General features: G+C 41.5%; 1 protein-coding gene across 1 annotated transcript; it reads right to left on the bottom strand.

Moving 5' to 3' along the window:
- Positions 1-1,464: 1,464 nt before the first annotated feature.
- LOC5571315 (polymerase delta-interacting protein 3) lies at positions 1,465-13,653 on the bottom strand. Its single transcript, XM_001653580.2, has 4 exons — positions 12,956-13,653; positions 12,264-12,850; positions 2,205-2,410; positions 1,465-2,107 (listed from the first exon to the last, which is right to left on the bottom strand). The coding sequence occupies exons 1-4, from the start codon at positions 13,365-13,367 to the stop codon at positions 1,987-1,989; spliced, it is 1,326 nt and encodes a 441-aa protein (XP_001653630.1). The 5' UTR covers positions 13,368-13,653; the 3' UTR covers positions 1,465-1,986.
- Positions 13,654-20,748: the final 7,095 nt, after the last annotated feature.

The raw sequence follows: 20,748 nt of genomic DNA, 5'->3' as shown, positions 1-20,748 counted from the left end.
TCTTTTCTCCTGCTAGCATCGCATGACCTTGGTGATGAACAAACTGCTTCTTCTTCTTCTTTAACGCCGGGCATTTATTTTTGTAGTGTCCTGGCTTTCCACACCCAAAACACTCAATTACTCTTCTGGTCGTTTTTAGCGCCACGTCTGGCACCACTGGCTCATCATCGACCTCCATCGTCTCGCTTTGCTCCGCATCCAACAGCATTCGTTTTATCTCCACTAACGGCTTCTTGCAGAGTTCATCGCACGGCAAAACGGTCAATGCTCCCTTGACGTGCTGATATCGCTTCGGTATGGCTATCATCAGAGCGGCCATCTTCTCCGATTGATCCATTCGAGTACCCATCCGATCTAGCTCCCGGATTATCGACTCGTACTCGTCGAACAAGGCCGAAATAGAAGTATGTTTTCTATTTTTGATCGAAAACAATCGATCACGCATGGCAATCATAACGCCCGTTCCAACTTTTTGGTAGGTTTTCACCAATAGATCCATAGCCTACGCAAAGGAGACTCCGATTAGCTTGTTAAGGACGTCATTGTTCACCCACATAACAATTTCATCCAGAGCGTTCATGTCGTCGTTGATTCTCTTACGCAGCTTTGCCTTTCTCACTTCCTCTTGGGCTTCCGAATTACCCGCCACGGGAGTGGCGTATTCTTCTTCGTACGGAGTACGAACCAACGTATGGATGAGGTCCATCATAGAGAGGTGGTGCTCCATCCTCCACTTCCATGCCGCAAACATCCTCTCCGACCCATCGAAGATATGGGCACGATCTCGTACAGCAACGGCGGTATACGGCAGCTGCCGTTCGAATGCTCCTCTCTCGGTCCGATTCTCAACCTCCTGTCGCTGGTTTGCAGGTTGACCACCTGCCTTGACTTCGACATCGTTCACAGACATCTTTCGATTTCTTCAAAAAAACTTGATCGTTGAAGAAAAATAAATCTTGCTCAGTTGACTACTGGGCCCATAACCTGTTAAAACTTAAACTCAGTTTTGGTTTGGTTTGTAGATAAAAATTCTTTATTTCGTCTGTTAGGTCATTATTGGTAGTCAATGTTCGATAGCGATGTAAATAATCCAATGTTTATAATTCAATATGATTCACATGATAATCCAATAGCATTACTCGCAACACTAAATTCAAGTGAGAATATTTATGAACCTATCTGCAGCAGAACATTTATAGCGCCCGCATACAACCTCGTATGCAAGTTCCCGTTGGATCTCGTTTGGGCATTATTGGAATAACATGACATACGTCATCAATCCTTCAATGCTGGATTGTTATTATTTTGATCGAATCTGATCATCGCGATCTCCTCGCGAATAGTTCCGCGATATTTCAACAGAGACTTATATTGAAACAGTGACCAAGCCTTTACAAAGGTACCAGTTACCATTAATGAAAACGGGACGTGATATCAACTTCACGGTGCTGAACAGACCCCAGCTTCATATTACACCATTTCAATCTAAATTATTTTATTCATTGTTGTAGCATAGCATAAGGTATGTGTATTTATCAATTACCATACTGTCTGGGTCTTACACGAATAATAGCTTTCTCGCAGTCGTCTCTTCTGAAACGCTTTCCTACATTCTTGTCTTATGTCCATTAGTGGATCATTCGATCTCTAGTTCTAAATGTCCTGTCGCGCCAGGGCGCCATTGAGCTCTCTCACGGAGGAATCTTTGTCATCTTTCGGAGGGAGAAGATTTAGATCAATTTAAGACGACACGTGTTTTGAGGAATAGTTTTCAATCGAACGGTATCTCACTTAAAGCATCTCTAGTGGTTAAGGTAATGTAGAGGAAACAAAAGTAACATATTCGAAATTCAAACACTTACAGCGGAGTAGCCAATTGAAAATGGATAGTGTATGCGAATGAATATCTGCTCTGGTGCATCATCAGTGTCTGTATAATAGTTCCTTTGGAGCGGAAATCAGGGCAGGAGGAGGAGAAAATTGTCTCTAGTGGTCTCTTCTGAACAGAACCGTATGCAGTGCGTCGATGTCTATTTCGACGTGCGATTTTTTGGCCCCGGATGACGAGGATGACGAGAGTGAGGTGGACTTGAGGGATCTTGATGAGCTGTTGAAAGTAGAGAAAGAAATGGATGCGCAGGGTCATTTATTTGTTTCAACGGTATCAAAGCGATCATAGCAGAAGAACATCGAGCGAAATTCACCTCGAATAGCTGATGGCCGGAGCGGTTGGTTTGTTGGAAGCTCGCGGTTTCACCAGCAAGCATTTCATCGGTTGGCCGTCCAACTGGCGGTTGTGATAAGTATCGACGGCCTCTTCGGCGTCCTTGAGGGTGCGGTAGATGACCTCGGCTACTCCTGGGCGGACGAGCCGCGATTCAAGCAGATCTCCGATGTCTTCGAACAGTTCCTGGAAAAGGATGCAGAGATAGGGTTAGTTTCAAAAACAAAATTTAGACCAATAAAAGCAGACTAATGTCTTGAAAAGGGAACTTTAGAGACTAAACAGGAATCAATATTTCTTTTTCATTCCAAAGAGTCCTTAGTTCTCCATGAATTCATCCAATAATTTCCATCGATATACCTAGGATTTATTCCAAGATTTCTATTTAGGACTTTTTCAAATACTCATCCAGAATATTACTCCAGGGATGTTTCTAGTTTCTTGATAGGAGTTTCTCCAAATTGTTCAGGTTTTTTTTGATACTTCTACAAGGAATAACGCCACAGATTTCTCAGAAATTCTTTGAGAGATTTTACAACAAAGCCCTCAGGATTTTTTCATAGAAATTATTTCCTAAAATATCGAAGCAATTATCAAAAACAAAATCTGGGTGGTGTTTCTTCAAGAATCTCTTAAAATACTTCTGGACTCTTAAAGAAATCAGATAAATTGCCAAGATAATTGCAGTAATACCTCAATTTAGCGTAACTTTTTTTCTTTCATTTTTTTCATGATTTCCAAACAAAAGAAAAGAATAAATCGTCTGGAGAATAATATTTTAGAATTTCGAATAGGTTTCTAATGTTTTGAACAAAACAATTGCAAATTTTTCGATTTTCCGTACATAATGGTTAATTTTTGTGGTTTAGATATGAGTTGTTTATGGACAGATTTGAAAGAAATTTTCAGTCTTCCAGATATAACTTAAATTGTAATATATATTTTTCAGTGACTTTTCCAACCACGAGTTCAAAAGCAATAAAGATTTGACTGAAATAAGTTTTTTTAACGAATTTTAATAATTGACGAAACTAAACAAATTGTATGAATAACTTCATGGTGTCTTCTGAATTAGCAAAGTAGTAGATTTTGACGAGATGAACAAGTTTGCTGGAGGCAGTTTTTGCGTAGGGCATATACATTTCTACAATTTTTTGTCAAACATTTTACTTTAATCAGATCGTGATTGCTTTTTTACATGGATGCAATGTAGCAGAAATCCATAAAAAAAATCTCGAGCAACTTCAAGAGGCAACGCAGGTCGAGAACTTATTAAGGAATTCCTGCAACGATCTTATTGAATTACCTCAAATAATCCTTGGATGAAATTTGGAAGCAATTCCTGGTACTACCTAATTGGGGATACATTATGCATTGACTGTATGATTTTTTTGGAAAATCTCCTAGAGACAGACTGTAGTAATGATATATATGGAGGTGTTAGGAGTAGTCTCGTTAATTTTGTCCCTCTTGAGCGTTCCTAGATTTCAGCATAAAGTGCTTAAGAGAAACAGCATCCGGTCCTGATTCAGCGACTGATACTCAGGTCTCCACGCAAACTGGCGTTTCTAGTGTGTCCGTAACTGCAGTTTAATTCAAGGAGACGCCTCAGCAAGCACTTCAGAGTTCGATAGCCACAATCTATGCAGCCAATATTGCAATAGAGTCTCGCGAGGTTCACGTATTCTTATCAACAGTTCTTGTAGACGTGAAAGATCATTTCGGACGATTGCACATTGCCAGAACTCTGCTAGATAGTGGATCACAGGCGAATCTAATTTCGGAAAGGTTTTGTCAACTGTTGAAGTTGCCTAGGAAGCAAACCAGTGTCTCTATTTCTAGTGTCGACAATGCGCGGATTCAGCTTACCAGTTCTAGTTCTGTGTCAGCAACTCCAATCAACCTTCTTCTGGGCTTGGAGTACTTCTACGAGTTCCTGTTACTCAACAGTGGCCGTGTTCAAATACAGCGACTATGGACACACTCTCTTTGTTATAACGTTTTTGGACGGATGGCGGGAAAGCGGATTTGGGCACCCTCAATCTGGTGCCATGCTGTCACGTTACAATTGATACAACTTTGGAGGAGAAAATCGAACGATTTTGGAGCATTGGAGAGCTGCAAGATGTCCCTCGACGTACCCAGGAAAAACAGTACTGCGAGGAGCATTTTAGGTCAACTTTTTCTTGAGACACGACGGGAAGATACAGTCAGCATCGTCAATCGCCCCCACATCGTCGATTCTCACCGTGGAGGATCTACAGGAAATAAAATTCGCATTGTTACGTTGCGTTCAACAAGAATCGTTCGCTGCAGAAATAAAGACATTGGCCAACCATCGATCGATTCCGGCCCATTCTTCGTTAAAACTTCTCCACCCGTTTTTGGATCAGCACGAGATACTTCATGATACTTCAGCATGACGGCGCTTTGTGTCCCGACGTGGTCTACCTTCCGAAATCCATTCGGACAATGATCTGAATTTCAAGGGTGCCAGCAACTATCTCCTGTACGATCTGTTACACGACCCGGCTGTGAACTCACAAATTTTCAACAAATCGTCCTAGCTAGGAATTGTGTGATAATTCATTCCGCCTAGAGCTCCCAACTTTGGCGGCTTATGGGAGACAGTTGTAAAGTCCGCCAAAACGTCGCTCATCCGATTGTTGGGCCAGCGAAGGTTATCGTTCGAAGACATGACAACCATCCTCATCCAAATCGAGGCCCCGATGAATTCGCGGCTACTCACCCCACTGTCGGAGGACCCAGACGAGTTAGATGTGCTAACGCCAGGGCACATTCTAACTTGCTCGTCGCTAATGGCGCTATAGCAAGTAAGTACAACAGTGTTGGAAGAGGTGGAGTTAGGAATACATCTCGGAGCTTCACAACCTAAATCAAAGATTTCCTCAAGCAACGTTGCTAACAGTGGATCAAAGGAGGATGGTGCCGCAACCATTCAGTGGCCTCTCGTCCGTATAACCGCTGGTCTTCGCTGGTCTTCGCTGGTCTCGACGACGTGATTAGGGTAGTGAAGGTACGCACTCCAAATGGTGCGGTCTACAAGCGAAAAGCATCTCGAGTTTGCTTACTTCCTTTTGAGAAGGCCATAACGAGTCCATCGAAGGACGATGTGATCCCCAATGCCTCGACGAAGTGTAGGATTTTTAGATGTTTTTAGACGCAAGCTCTTTGCATTATGTCACCAGGCAATCCGCTATACCATTGGCCGACAGGACTTCGCGGCAACACCGAGAAACAAGATTATTGTGCAGCAATAAAAGACGATGGCCTTAGACAAGGACCTTTTCGTCGAAGCACTTCGTGTAGACAGCGATATCCTGGATCTCGATGCAGTGGAGCTTACAAGGACGATGTTCAGAGCGTGTGACATGACAATGCCGAGAAAATGAAAGCCACCAAACAACCAGCGTTCTGTATACTGGTGGAACGAGGTATTCGTTCTACTTGTGCCAGATTTTGAAGAGCTACTTCCAAAACCAAGTACTGATGAAACCGACATAGGCCCAAAGGAGTTTAAAATAACGGCAGAAATCCCACAAGATTCCGTACTAAGCACAACACTGTGGTACGTGATGTACGACGGGGTCCTACGGCTGGAGCTACCCAAGGGGATCGAGATCTTCGGCTGACGTTGTCCTAACGGTAATAGGTGAGACGCAGGAGGAAGTAGAAATGCTGGCAACGGAGGCAATTAGCATTGCCGAAGAATGGATGGAGTGAGTCAAGCTGAAGGTTGCCCACCACAAAAGGAGTTGCTACTAGTTTGCAGCTGCAATGCAAAGCAGTCATACACGCCGAGATCACTGTCGAGGGGCATGTCAAAGCATCACAGCGAACGCTGAAAAACCTGGGTGTATCCGTATCTGTATGAGATTGAAGAAACGCCAGAACACGTTGTCTTTGACTGCCCGAAGTTCAACAAAGTACGAAACACGGTGGCAGCTGCTTTCGGTGAATACTTCAGCCTATGAAGAGTGGTGCACGGAATTATAAGTGATCCCGATCTTTGGAATATGATGATCAACATTGTGGTGCAATTAATGTCTGGCTTACAGCGCAACTGGTGAGCAGAGCAGTATAATGAGACGCAGAGAGCAGCGCTTGACGTCGGGTCGTCGGAGTGCCAGTGTAGCGAAAGCCATCCTTCAACCGGAATCGCAGGACCGACCTCGGCACTCTACAGGCCAACAACGATTAAAAGAACAACGCGAAACGTTACCAGTTTTGGGAGATATTTCTCCGTCGGGGAACACTCCATCGGAGAAGGCTATTTTCATCGTCGGGAACTACGCTGAGTAGTATCGATCACGACATTCCGCCGGCTTTGGCTCGTCGGGGCGCTTGCAAACCGGAAGTCAACCCTCAACCGGAATCGCAAGACCGACCTCGGCATACAACCGGTTTGCCCAAAGAGCATGACGAGCAGAGCAGTGGAGTCAGGCGAACCAATAAACACAGTAGCATCTATCGTAAAAAAGGCTCACATCGTGTGGCCGGCTCCAAACGTGAGTGACGTCGAAGATACCAATTGCCGCCAGAGCGAATAGAGCAAGAGGTGACGAAAAAGCGTAGATACATCGGCAAGCCCTCAGTTCCCTGAAGTAATACCATGAGGTCGTTCCGAAGGGACATCGGACTTGTAGTCCAAGCCAAAAACAAGATTACAAATACCCCAGCCATGACGTCAGTATCATTATCGAAGATCTTATCGCTCAGGTTGGCCAGGCGGACGAAATCAGCAGGGCTGGTAGCAAGAATTGGTACCGAAAAAAGTTATTTTAGTGACCAAATTTGAGAAATAAGTGACTAAAAGGTGACTTTCTATTCTCGAAAAAGTGACTAAAAGTGACATGAAAAGCAAGCCGTAGTCAATTTTATTTCAATTCTAGTATACTGTTTTACGATCAATATCAAATAGGGAATATTCCATGTGATCTTCTGCAGGTAGTAGGTCTAGTTGAGTACCATCTATATAAATAAAAATGGAATGGTGTTTGTATGTCACGAAATGGCTTACGAACGGGTCAACGGATTTGGATGATCCTTTCTCCGCTTTGTTCGTCAAGGGTTCCACCGTGTTTGTGTGTATACAAATCACAGGATATTCACCAGGGAAGTTGAAAAAACGAAAGTGAACGGAACTGTCGTTTTGTATGAGACGATCCATGGCGTTTTTCAACAGCCTACTTGATGGCAAGACGAAGTTTGCCGGGACCACTAGTATTTAGATATTTTTATTGTGCTTCCAAATTTACAAGATATCGATTTTTTTTTAAACAGGGTAGTTTATATTTACGTAAATAATCCTTTTTTAGTAAGTAGATGAAAATGATTTTTTTTTTCATCTTCTTATAGGTATTCTACTAAACAGCTCGAAGATTTATTATCTTTTTTAGTAGATTTTCAGTATTTTCAAAGTTTTGTGTCTTTTATATTACCAAAGTATTTTATATTGTAAATTTTAATAAGAATTTGGAACATTTGTAAAATTAAAATTTTTGTCATTTCACATTTCCATTTGAACTCAATATTTTTATGCATTAATCGATATTTGAAATAAAAAATGATGACAGAAGATCGAATTTGATTGGAATACTGCTTAAACCGCGTCCTTTAAACGCCGACTAAGGAAGAAATTTGAAGGTATTCACATTCTATAAGACTTCCTCGTGAAATTACGATAACTTTTCGTTTTGCCGTAAATTTCTTAATACTCCGAAGATCTCTTCAGGAGTTTGTTTTGTGATTTTTACGAACTTTTTATGTAATTGTTCTTAGAATCGTTTATATACCTTCATGTATTATATCTGTTTGTCTTTTAAAGAAAAACTACGAACAAAAAAAAACTGAAACTTAAAAATAATTCAATTTTTTTGTGAAAAATTTTGAAAAATCCACGAGGAATTTCTTAAACAAATTTTAGTGTAATTTCTGATGAAACTTGTGTGAGTTGTAATGATGAATACCTACGAGGATCACTGGATCTCTCGAATTCTTGATGAATATATTTCCTGATAAATTGCTATGATAATAAAAGCATATTAAGCCATCAATGGTCGGAGCAATAACTGTAATAATTGCTGTAGTATTAACTAGTGTGGAACCTTGAATGAAATTTTAAAGTACCTATGCAGGTCTGGAAACTGTATTTGAAAAAATATGAGTGAAGTGTTTGAGCCGCAGTAATAATATTTTGAAGAAATGCTGGAGAAATTTCTAAAGGAATCCCAGATGCAATTCATCGGGCAATTCCCTGAAAAGATTTTATCCAATATGGGATGGTACACAAATTATGTCACGCCAAATTTCAACTTTTTCGACCCCCGAGTCCTCCGAAAATTTTGTAAGGCTTGTCACGATTGGCTCGACCCCCTCCCCCCCCCCCCCTTGGAGCGTGACGTAATTTGTGCATGACCCCTAATACCTTAAGTAAGTTTTGAGAAATTCCGGAGAGTAATTATGGATGCATTTTTGAGAGAATCCTTATAAAAATTCCTGGATTTAATTGAAAAAGGCGTAGGAATTATTGTAGGGTTTCTTATAAAAATGTCGATTTTTTTCGAAAACTTTATAATAAACCTTTGGGGAAAAACTTCTGTAGGGCACGTGGGAAGAATCCTAGAAGTAGCGATTGAAGAAATCTGTGAAAGAATCAGTGATCTGGAGGAAATACTGACATTTTTTTTTTCAGAGTAATCTCTGTGAAAATTACTGGAGGAAGTAGCGTAGGAATGCTCCAAAATTTTTAGTATAAAATTGACAAGAAATTCAGACAGTTGCTTTATGAAAAAGCGTTTTTATAAAAAGTAATTCAAAAATCAATATTTCAAAGGGTCTATTTTTTTCAAAATCAGTTTAAAATTTGTTGGTTGTTTTACAATAGTAAACTGATTGCTTACCAATAGTTTTACTATTCAAAAAGTTAGTTCACTTTTAGATTAATCTGATAAGTATAGAATCATAATCTACTGTTAACTCTCCCTTACTCGATATTTCGTATCTCGATATCGAGTTAGAGAACCACAGTAAAAGTTGGTTTTCATGGCTACTGTGATGGTCCCTCGGATTGCATTTGCACTGGTTTTGTGTTCCATAATTCGATACCTCTCTTACTCGATGGCCCCTTCAATATCGAGTTATGGAGAGTTGACTGTAGGCATTAATTTCTAGTATTCCTCTGGTTCGGTTTGCCTCAAGTTCGTCAAAAATAATTGAGCTCTGGAGCTACCATGGGAAAGAGAGGGTTATGGCAAAAAAGTGACTTTAGATACCATATTGATTATAATGTCTTTAGAGACCTTAACTAAAAATAAACACTTTTTAGAGATATGCATTGAAATAGTATCCAAGCCTTTATGCTCATGAAAGATACCCAACTAGAACTGGGAATCGTATTTGCCTTTCCCATTTTACCAATCCTAAGTCCTACTTCCTTATTCGGAATATTAAAAATAACTTAAAGTGCATTGACTGAATACCTTAAGTTGTAACAGCGGCGCAGCCGAATTTTTTTTTATTGAAGAAATGTTGTGTTACAAAAAGGACATATTCTGCCATAATAATTACTGGTTCGAAGTTTTTTCCTACGTATATCCGTGATCCTCTGATAATTCCAGGTTTTTTCCAGGTTGATAAAAATTCCCTGATAATTCCAGGTATTCCAGGATTTTTCAGGTAGTAGACACCCTGCTAACTTAAAACTTAGCCTAAATTAAGAAGGCCGATTCAAAATTTTCTCCCGAAAAATTAGCTCAAAATAGTTAAAAAAAGTGACTTTTTGACGAAAAAAGTGACTTTAGTAGAATTGGCTTAAAAAAAGAGACTGGCCTCAAAAAAGTGACCAAGTCACTAAAAAGTGACTCGCTACCAGCCTTGGAAATCAGCCTCATCATAGGAAAACTTAACGCTCACCAGCTTACGGACGAAAACAGCCTTAGCCTCATTGATTTCGTCGCCTCCAAGAACATAACTTAGTACCTACTCCAGCACAGCGGTCTGGAACGTCTCAAGCTACCCGAAGTCGCAACTGATAAGCTTTGAAGCAGCGTTTCCAGATGAGACAGCACCAGGTGTTTATTGGTTTGTGGAGGGAAATAGGTTTGTTGGACGAAGAATGTCGGCCGGTTTTAGACGAGAAGAATGCAGCGCAGGCGATGCAAAAAGATATCCGTCAAAATGTGGAACGATACAAACAAAAACGAAGGCAGTAAACCTTACTGTTCCAGGACAGAAACCGCTGCCTGGAAGAGTTGGAGTGTAATGGATGGAAAAGCTATATCATTCTCAAGAAACTCGTAAGTTCTACAAGAGTCGCAATGCAACCCGTAAAGGCATACCACGAGCCGAAATGTGCCCAGTATAAGAATGGAGCTAGATATCTTGACGGTCGAACGTTTAGATGATAGAAAGGTGGAAGCAGCACTAGGATGGACACTTAAATTGCCTAGAGGCGGAACACCAAGGCAACAGGAGGAATGACTTCATCGGTACGGCGTATGAGGGAGACATGCCAACTCCCACAATAAGTGAAGTTAAGGTTGCTATCAAACAGCTCAAGAGCAACAAAGTTCCTGGGAAGGATGGAATTGGAGCAGGCTAACTGAAATGGGCACAGACATGTTGGTCACCGATTGATAGCCAGGCTGTGGGATACATAGCAGCAACCAGAGGAGTGGAACCTTTCTGAACGCAGCCTAAAAAATGATTTCCCAGATCATCGTCCGCCGTCTATTGCCGCTAGTAGATTTGTGGGAAGTTAAATAGCCTGTTTCGTACACGTGTAATCGATATGAAACGTCTCTTGAGCGTCCCTGGATTTCAGCATAAAATACTTAGGAGAAACTTTTCTTCCAGATCCACACTGGGGCACACTATTAGATGCATTGCACACACGTAAAATGTGGTCGGTCACCTACCCCATATGTCTCCATGCCTTGTTTTTTTTTTGTCAGATACACTTTAGTAAGGCACAAACCATCCATATAATCGCTCGTCGTTTCGCTTAAATTTACAGCGCGTGTTTTCATCCGTGACGCAGATTTGTAGAACTAGCAAAGATTGGGGTTTTCTAAAATCATTTACAGTCTTCGGTCAGGATTTATTTATGATTTCAATTAGGAATTTCAATAAGAACACCTTCAGAAATTACTTCAGAGATTAAAAAAAAACATCTCAAGGAAAAGTTTAAACAATTCTAAAGGATTTTTTCAGAGAGTTACAGAGCCAATTTTATACGTCTGAGTAATAGTTCTAAGTTAATCTTTAAGTAACCTATCAGATCTTCATATGAAGATCTAAGACTTAGATGAAGATATGGGGTCTACACACTTAATTTAGAATGTCGAATCTTGGCTTATTTTAACCGCGATCTGCCCAGCCGAGTAGTTGGCAAACAAATTTCATGAGATCTCAGGAAATAAAAGCCGATTATCGTTTAATCTTGCTTCGTTATCAAGCAACCTGACAATTTGTTTGCTGAGTATCGGTTAAAGGCGATAAACTGAGATACGCACAGCCGAGCTACAAAGCAAAGCCGTGCTGAAGGTGTCTGGGTTCGATTCCCGGTTGGTCCAGGATCGGAATGATAATTTCCCTGGGCCTAGAGTATCATCGTACCTGTCACATACGAATGCGATGATGGCAACAACGGCAAAAGAGCTCTCAGTTAAAAACTTTGGAAGTGCTCATTTAACACTAAGCTGAAAAGCAGGCTCTGTCCCAGGTTGTGTAAGTTCTACAATAATCCTTTAATCTCAGAAAAAACTCTTGGACTCTTGAGGAAATCTTAGTGAATTGTCTCTATAACTTGTAAAACAATCAAATCTCTGGATATTATCACGCAGGATTTTGTTTTAAGAAAGATTTCTCAGACAACTGAAGAAATCGGTGGAATAATTAGTGAAACATAGAAACTTTTAAATTAGAGGCGTTCGTTTTAAAGTAGAGACATGCATTACAATAGTGACCAAGTCTCTAAAAAGCAATCTACTATCAACACTGAATCGATGGAACTTACCTTGATGTCGTTTTGCGTCACACTGCCGTGTAGATTGCTGACCACAATCCTGTAGCCGGTAATCGGTGGCGACGGAGAAGGTGACAATGGTTGCGAATGGTGATGGTGATGATGGCGACTACTGCTGCTGCTGCTGCTTCTGTGGTGATCTTCTGGTGGCATTTTGGCGAAAATTCCCATCGATTCGTTGGGATTCGGCGCCCGCTCCAATCGAGCTCGCATAGTCGACGACAGGTGTGGTCTGTCTTCGGCGTACATTGGGTGCGGTGGTGGAGATCGAACCCTTGCAATTCCACGTCTGGGCGGAATATCGTCGTACCGTGGAATGGGAGCCGGCGGAGGAGGGGCCTTGGACATGACCGGTCGAGTGGTGTGCACTTCGTAGCAATCGAATGGATCACTGTTCCACGAGGAGGACGTCGGTGGGGGCGAATTACGAACATTACGGCTGAACGTCGGCAACGGTGGCATTGTACTGGGTACCGAAAACATTTCGTTGCGAACCGTTCGCTTCAACGGTCCTATCGGGCGACGGATATCCACATCCATATCGTAATCCACGTCCATTTCGTCAACGTAAACTTTTCCTGAAAAAGATCAGAAGAACATTATTTTAGTGAAGAAAGTGACCATGTCAGTAATCGTGACGAAATCACTAAAAAGTAAATCACTATTAGCCCTGAAACTCTTACCTCTCGGAGCTCGGTCCGCATCGATGCGCTTCTTCAGGATCCCATTGCCCGGTGGGACCTTTCCCTTGCGTTTGAGTAATCGCAACCGGGCATCGCCGCTGTTGCGTGCAATCTCCACCAGCTTGTCCCTAGCGTCCCGGATCTGGGCCCGCTTTTTCTGTATGATTTTCATTCGAGCATCGACGACCATCGCGGGTTTAGCAATTCCTCCTCCGGGACGGGGCTGCTTTCCTACTACGGGCTTACGTCGACCATTCGGACTGGCCAGCGGTTTCTTGCCCAGCCGCTTTCCGGCACCATTGCGACCCACTTTGGTCGGCGATTTCTTGCCGACCGGCCCAACCGGTTTCGGCCGTTTTCCGATGGCTTTCTTCTTGATAATGTCATCCAAGCTCAGGCTCATCGCATCCATCTTGTTTGGATTTTTTTTCTGGTGCAGCTCCTGACTCTTCCTGATGCGTTTGCGGTTTCGACGGGAAACACTGGCAGCTTCCTTCCCGTACTGGATTTCCTGTTGGACACTGTACTTTTCGGTACTTTACGCAGCTGCGATCGAAGGGAGAAAGTTGGACGCTTCGAGTTTTCGCGGATTGTTTCGGCCCAAATTTATCTTGCGCTTCTCCTGATGATGATGGCTGCTGGCCGTTTCGTCGCAAACTGCGGTTGACGTTTGCGGTTTGACAGTTCGCGGTAGAAATGTGCACTGGAAAATCGGTACTCGATTTTCAATTTTTACCTATTTGCTACAGAATCCATCTCCTGAAAGAGTTGGAAAATTCTGCCAGCGCGACCAAAATCTGGCGTATTAATTCAAAAGGATCAATCAGATTGCTTATATTTTACTTATCTCGTTTATTTGGCAGGCTCAGGCGCCTAGAGCATAACAGAGCTGAATTGTTTTCTTTTTTACATTAATTAAATTTTTCTAATTTGTATAATCCTCATATTGCTGATTCTAAAAAAAAAAATTGATGTGAAAATATCCAGCTTTTTAAAAGCGCTAATGGCTGCCGCAAACAGGCTCACTTTCCGGTAGGGATCGGTCGATTTGACGTTTAGCTTGGGTCGTTTTATATTGAGCGGACCCAAGCCAAACGTCAAATCGACCAATCCCTACCAGAAAGCGAGCCTGTTTACGGCAGCCATTAGCGCTCGTAAAAAGCTGGATTGTTCACCACATTTCTCGCATAACTTATGATCTCGCCCTAAAAGCCATTGGTAACTATGTGTGTAGCTCGTTGTTTCTGAGCATTTGAATGGATTTACACGTTATTTAACAACTCTAGGATGAAGAAAGGATCATTCTCTATCTGCCAGTGGCGTTGGTTTGGATGCTTATTCATTAATTTGCTCAGAAACAACGAGCTACACACATGGTTACCAATGGCTTTTAGGGCGTTATCTCAGATTATGCGAGATTTTTCTATTTCTCAGTACAGTCGAATTTCGTTCGTTGCACTATTTTTAAGCGGGCTACGTTTTGATTGGGCTCCCGTTAGTTGGACTATAGCCCACCTAAAACGAGGGAAAACGTCATTTTCTGACATTAGCGAAGTATGCACTTCAACAGAAAAGTAATCGCCTATCTCGATGCGTGGGGAATTTCTTGCAAGAAATGGTCAAGAAAAGCATTTTTCTTTGATCGCAGTACGCAGTTGAAAAGAAATGTCAATTCAAATGGAGCTCACTGTAGGAAATTTCTTGACCATTTCATGGGCAGAAATTTTTACTTTTCTTGAGCGGAACAGCATACTTAGCTATAAGATGCAATTTATCAATGTTGGTAGCTCTGTTTTTCTTTTGTTCTATGTTATTTGAAACTCAGTCCGATTAGTGAAAGTCTTTTCAAAGTTCAACGAACGAAAGTTGACTGTATTCAAATCAATCAATGTGAGTTTTTGCTCGTTGAGTGACGATTTACTATTTAGGCTGTGAACCGTTTCACCGATTCGTAGATATTGTGGTTAAAATTTGACAGTTTGATAGTTATTTCCCCTGTGGTTAAAAATAATCCTGCTCTGGGGCATGGTTGAACTTTACAGTTCAAAAGTTATTTTTTACTTTCGGTAATATGAAAATAACTAACCATCTGTCAAATTTGTTCTGAAGTACTACTCGACTGTCAAAACTCAAATAAGTCGACCGCAAAATAGACCATTTCCGTCAGATCTAACCCATAGCTTTTGTATTTTTTTTCGAAAGACAATCATTTTTAATTAATATTAACGCTTTCAGATTATGTTTATATACACTCCTGATTTTCTTATAAATTTTTGAAAACATGGATATTCACCACATTTTGAGATAAAACTCGTCGTGCGTCACAGTTGTTTCAACCCTATGGGCATTCAAAGTGGAGATTTTTCCACAACGTTCATTAACACCCCTGCATTGAATGTTTGTAGACATGATGAAATGTCAAAGCCCACCGTTCCCACAAGCAACAGAACTGACTCGCTCGCCCATATAGAAAAAATGAGTAGCAATTTGTTTCGTTTATTGTTTATCGAATTGCTATTTTTTGCCTCAAAAAGTCTCTGGAATGATAAGGACTACCCGAAAAATGGTCATCACCATAGGAATGCAAGCACGAAATCCTTCAATACCACAATAAACATCGCCTTCATCTCGTTGCCTGAAGCTACTGTGGTGCTCCGTGTTAGTCCTCGAAATGGGTTCCGAGAAGGGTCCTGCTCGTTTCCGGTTTTGCGACCGGCGGAATATAGCGCCGAAAATTTTACTGTGCGGTAGAATATTGTTGTATTGATTTGTTGTGTTGATACCCAGGGGATTTCCGGATCAAAAAATAAAACAATCGAGGAGCTCTTGCAACCTCGAAACGGGAATTCTTCCGGATTGGGATCCAACAGATCCAAAAACGATAAACTGACTACGCAGTGAAATTTTTGTCGGCAGTTCTCCACTGGCCACAAAACCAGGAGAGAGCAGGACCCTTGTTGAGAACCATTCAACCGGAACACCACAGCAGCTACATGCGACGGATATGAAGGATCTTCTCGTGAGGGTTCTCTTCCACCATCAAATTGTGTAGTAGAACATTGATGATGGCAAATGTTTGATTAAAATAAAAACGCGGAAATATGCATGCTGGTGTAATGAAATTGATGGCTCCGCTGAAGAACTTGTTAGCATAGAAATTTCGACGGCCAGCACCAACAATAAGGATTCCAGGATGGATGTGGGGATTCCAGCCACTGTGGAAGTGGCATAATAGGAGAAGATAAATGTTGCTAGACATAACCTCCAAACTTCAAATAAAAATAATGTCAACGATTCCTGCAGTGAATGACAACTCCTTATAACAAAATGTAAACAATTCCTGCAGGGAATGTCCAAGAGCAGGATAGTTAGTTGACCATGACGAAAGAGCAACAGAGATAGCGTTTGTTTTCGTGACGTCACCGACGTCACCATGCACAAATTCGAAGATCAACAAAGTGTAGACCGCGGAGGAACAGCTGATCAAAATTCACCACAACGTGGAGATAAATTCATAGGGGAAAAAGGGGTTCCTTAAAACATCGGAGAGATATAAATTCTAGGAGACCGTGGGGTGAACTAGTGTGCCGCCAGTTTTTCGTTGTTTTCCAATAGTTAGAGGCTTCAAAACATATGAGTTCCTTTGGAGAGTTGGTCCAGTAAATTAAAAGAAAGCTTGCGAGCAAATAAAATTTTTTCACGGAAATGGTCTATTCAATTTGATGATTTTAGGCGAAATTAATCATCGAAATGTCAAATTTTAACTAAAAGTTAAACGAATCGGTGAAACGGTTCACAGCCTTATTACTACAAGGTATTTAATAATCGGTTTTATTCTGAAAACTGCCAAAAATGTGTAAAAAAAAAGTTACGAATTTAAATCCGCTTGAACGCATTCTTCACATCCAGAATGATAACTGCGCAGTAACGGATGCCGCTCCTTTTATGCTCGATTGCCATCTCAGTTTTCTGAACGACCGACTGGATAGCGTCCAGAGCAGATTTACCTTTCCTGAATCCAGGCCCATGGCACGGGACGACTTTTAGCGTAGTTAACATCTCCATGTGGGGACGGACCTGGTGTAGTGGTTAGAACACTCGCCTCTCACGCCGAGGACCTGGGATCGAATCCCATCCCCGACATAGTCACTTATGACGTAAAAAGTTATAGTGACGACTTCCTTCGGAAGGGAAGTAAAGCCGTTGGTCCCGAGATGAACTAGCCCAGGGCTAAAAATCTCGTTAATAAAGTCAAACCAACCAACCATCTCCATGTGTTTACTCATTTTCGGGTAATTTGAATCGAGAGTGCAATCAGAATGCGAAGTTTTCTTTAATGCTTATGATCCATAATCGAGCAAGAGTCGTAATCAAATCACTGATTGCTTGCTTGGAGGCTTGCAGGATGCCTTTCAATGTTTGCTCTCCTTCCAAAGTCATCGAAATGTTGAATGTGCTTCAACTTTTTGGCACATTATTAGCTGATTTAACAATATCAAAAATTGATAATCAAACCATAACAAACAATTAAACAAAACAATTATTGTCTTTATTTTCACAGTTCTTACAACTGACAGTGGGCGATATTCACTTATCGCCCGGGACATCCTGGCTACGAAGAACACTGTGTATCGATATATGGTTGTCATGGGCCTGCCTGAATCCAAACTGCTTGTTGGACAGGCCGTCCGCACCTAGGAGGTGCGAACTGGATATCAACAAGCAGCCAGGCTGATGTCAAGCTAAAATTTTCATCAAAATGATCCGAGTATGCCTAGGAATGTATAGCCATTACTTCGTCACGCTAAAAACTGGTATGCATTCTATGTGACACAAAAACTATCAACTGTTGAAAAAACGTTTACTTGGTCTTATTGATGCGCAAGTTTTTCAGAACTTTTATAAAATATATGTTTACTAAAATACGGTCATAAACTATTCGATTCAGCTGATTCATCGGACTTATTACCTGCATCAAATTGCAGAAGCTTTATGTGAAATATTTTAAGTGTGCATCTTGAAAATGGTTTCTTGCGAGACAACCTAACAAACAACGGCTAGCACTGGTAGATTTTTTTTAATTCAAATTGAATGACCAAAATGTTCGAGACCGCACCCTTCAGGTCCGCACCAACAACTTGCCCGTCGTAGTAAACAGATAGGTCAATACGCCGACGGTTACCCCACCTTTGGTAGTAGAACCAATTTCTGTCGCTTCCAGACATCCGGGAAGATTCCTTCATCGATGCTTCGTGGTTCTGAACATTTCCGGATCCACGTTGACTGCTGCTTTCAGGGCAACATTCGGGATACCATCGGGTCCCGGTGCCTTGAATGATTTCAAGACTTCTGCCAGCTCTACGTTCGTCACCTCGCCACTTCTTCTCCTTCATCTGTTGCATACGGTGCTGGGAGTCATGGGATTGTGATGTGGTGCGGGAAGAGTACATCGATTATCGAACGCAGCAGCTCGGGCGACTCCTCTTGGGGCGCAATGATACCTTTGGTCTTAGTCTGGCAGGGAGGCTCAGATACCACACACGAAATATCACACAAAGTTTTTTCAAATTGCAAGAAAACACCAGCATGCCAACGACAATCAAGGCAAACTTGATGAAAATCGATTGTTTTCTTTTGTTGGGTACCTTTGATCATTTCGGATGAACATAGAAAAAGGGCCAAAGTTTTCATTTTAATTCCTATTTCTCAGTATTCAAATCAATCAATGTGTTTTTTGCTTGTTGAATGACGATTTACTATTTCGACTGTGAACCGTTTCACCGATTCTTTGAAATTGAGATTAAAAATTAACAGTTCGATAGTTATTTCCCCTCCGGTTAAAAATAATCCTGCTCTGGAGCCTGGTTCAACTTGCCAGCTAATAACTTTTGAGTTTTCTACTCCCGGTAATTTGAGAATAACTTAACATCTGTCAAATTTGTTGTGAAGTACTACTCGACTGTCAAAACTCTAATGGGTCGACCGCGAAATTCAATTTCAAATAGACCATATCCGTGAAATTTTTTTATTGGCTAATTTGCTTTCTGTCAATTTACTGAACAATTTTTCCCAAGGAATTGATATGTTTTGAAGCCTCTAACTATTGGAAAACAATGAAAAACTGGCGGCACATTAGTTCACCCCTCGGTCCCCTACAATTTATTTCTCTCCGATTTTTATGCGGCCCCTTTTTCCCCTATGAATTTTTCTCCACATCGTGGTGAATATTCGATCAGCTGATTCGGATCAATCATGACAGATAGAAGCGATCATGGGGACGTCACGGAAAATTCTCCATCTCTGTCCCTCTTTCATTAACCTCCATTGACTGTCCTGCTCTTGACGTTCCTTCCGGAATTATTTGATTTTGTTTATATGGAGTTGAAATGTTGATGTAAATGTTGATATTTTTATATGGAGTTCTAAGCGTGTGTCAGGCGTACAACGATACACGTTTATTTATGTTTTCATCTGCTCAAAATATGGGTTTTTGTCATAATCTGATCAAAAGCAGCAGCTTCACCAAGAGGAAAGAAGATGAGAAGCTGTTTCTGTGCAGTCACCACTTTGCTAATACTATTTTGATGCCGTTTTGGTTTGATGGTGGAATAGAAAGATCACGACGGAACATTTCACAACCACCATCTCCTTCACCTGGGGCTGCTGAGGTGCTCCGTGAATATAAAAAGTGTCCTGCTCTCTTCTGGTTTTATGGTCGACCGGGGGCTGGCGATGAGGATTTCACAGCGTAGCATAATGTATTCGAAGCTGTTTTATCCCAACTGGAAATCCGGAAGACTGCAAGAAGTCCTCGATTGGCACATCCACCATTTAGTTTGGATTCCCCCAGCATCCGTGAAATATGAATCGTATGAAATGACCAGAACCAGAAATGTCGCGTGGAGAAATCTTCATCCCTTCCACAGTTTCACCGGCGGCCGGTGGGGACCAGAACCCTTTTTGTGAACTATAGAGGAGCACCGCAGCGGCTGCGGGCGGGGTGATGAGGATATTTGTTGTGGTCGTTAAGAATTTCGTGGTGGCGAGGACCATCAGATTGGTAGAACTGACCTTTTAAAGACCCCTATGAGAGGAGTATATTCAACGGGGAAGCGCTCATGGTTCTGGTAAATAAACGGAGATAATTCCGGGGACCGTTTGACCTCATAAATGCTTCTGAGCTTGAGGCAGATATCTCTGCAATGTTCAGGATTTATTCAGGTGTCGAAGATAATAAACGCGTGTCAATATTTTTCTCTCTTTTATTCATTTGCTGTGCTTATGCAGAGCGAATAGTGACGTAACTATTTGCTCAACGTGAACATAGCGGAAGAATAAAAGAGATAACTAGTGGCACGAATCCATGATCTTTGCACCTGAGTTGATCCAGAACATGGATTTCTCCGTTTCTGCCGTGAGTCCGATTTGACACTGACATTTCATTAGGTCCACAAACACTCAACGCAGGGGTGAGGTTGAAATCTCCTATTTGTATACCCACAGGGTTGAAACAACTGTGCCGCAGGACAGTTTCCACATAAAAAAGTGGTGAATATCCATGTTTTCAAAAAAATATAACAAATTAAGGAGTTCATATAAACTATTTCTAAAAGCGTCGATAATCATGAAAAATAATCGACTTTCGAAGAAAAATATAAAAATAGGGGGTGAGATCTGACGGAAATGGTCTATTCTCCATCTCTGTCCCTCTTTCATTAACCTCCATTGACTGTCCTGCTCTTGACGTTCCTTCCGGAATTATTTGATTTTGTTTATATGGAGTTGAAATGTTG

The sequence above is a fragment of the Aedes aegypti genome, chromosome 1 (assembly GCF_002204515.2).
Source record: "Aedes aegypti strain LVP_AGWG chromosome 1, AaegL5.0 Primary Assembly, whole genome shotgun sequence".
Lineage (NCBI taxonomy): Eukaryota > Metazoa > Arthropoda > Insecta > Diptera > Culicidae > Aedes > Aedes aegypti.
This window is presented reverse-complemented; position numbering and strand designations above follow the sequence as displayed.

Bases quoted from the DNA above. Each gene is read 5' to 3' on its own strand.
- LOC5571315 (XM_001653580.2), bottom strand. From the start codon at position 13,367: ATGGATGCGATGAGCCTGAGCTTGGATGACATTATCAAGAAGAAAGCC. The intron at 2,411-12,263 runs GTAAGTTCCATC...ATCCTTTTCCAG, and splicing joins TGACGCAAAACGACATCAAG to GAACTGTTCGAAGACATCGG. The intron at 2,108-2,204 runs GTGAATTTCGCT...TACTTTCAACAG, and splicing joins CCGGCCATCAGCTATTCGAG to CTCATCAAGATCCCTCAAGT.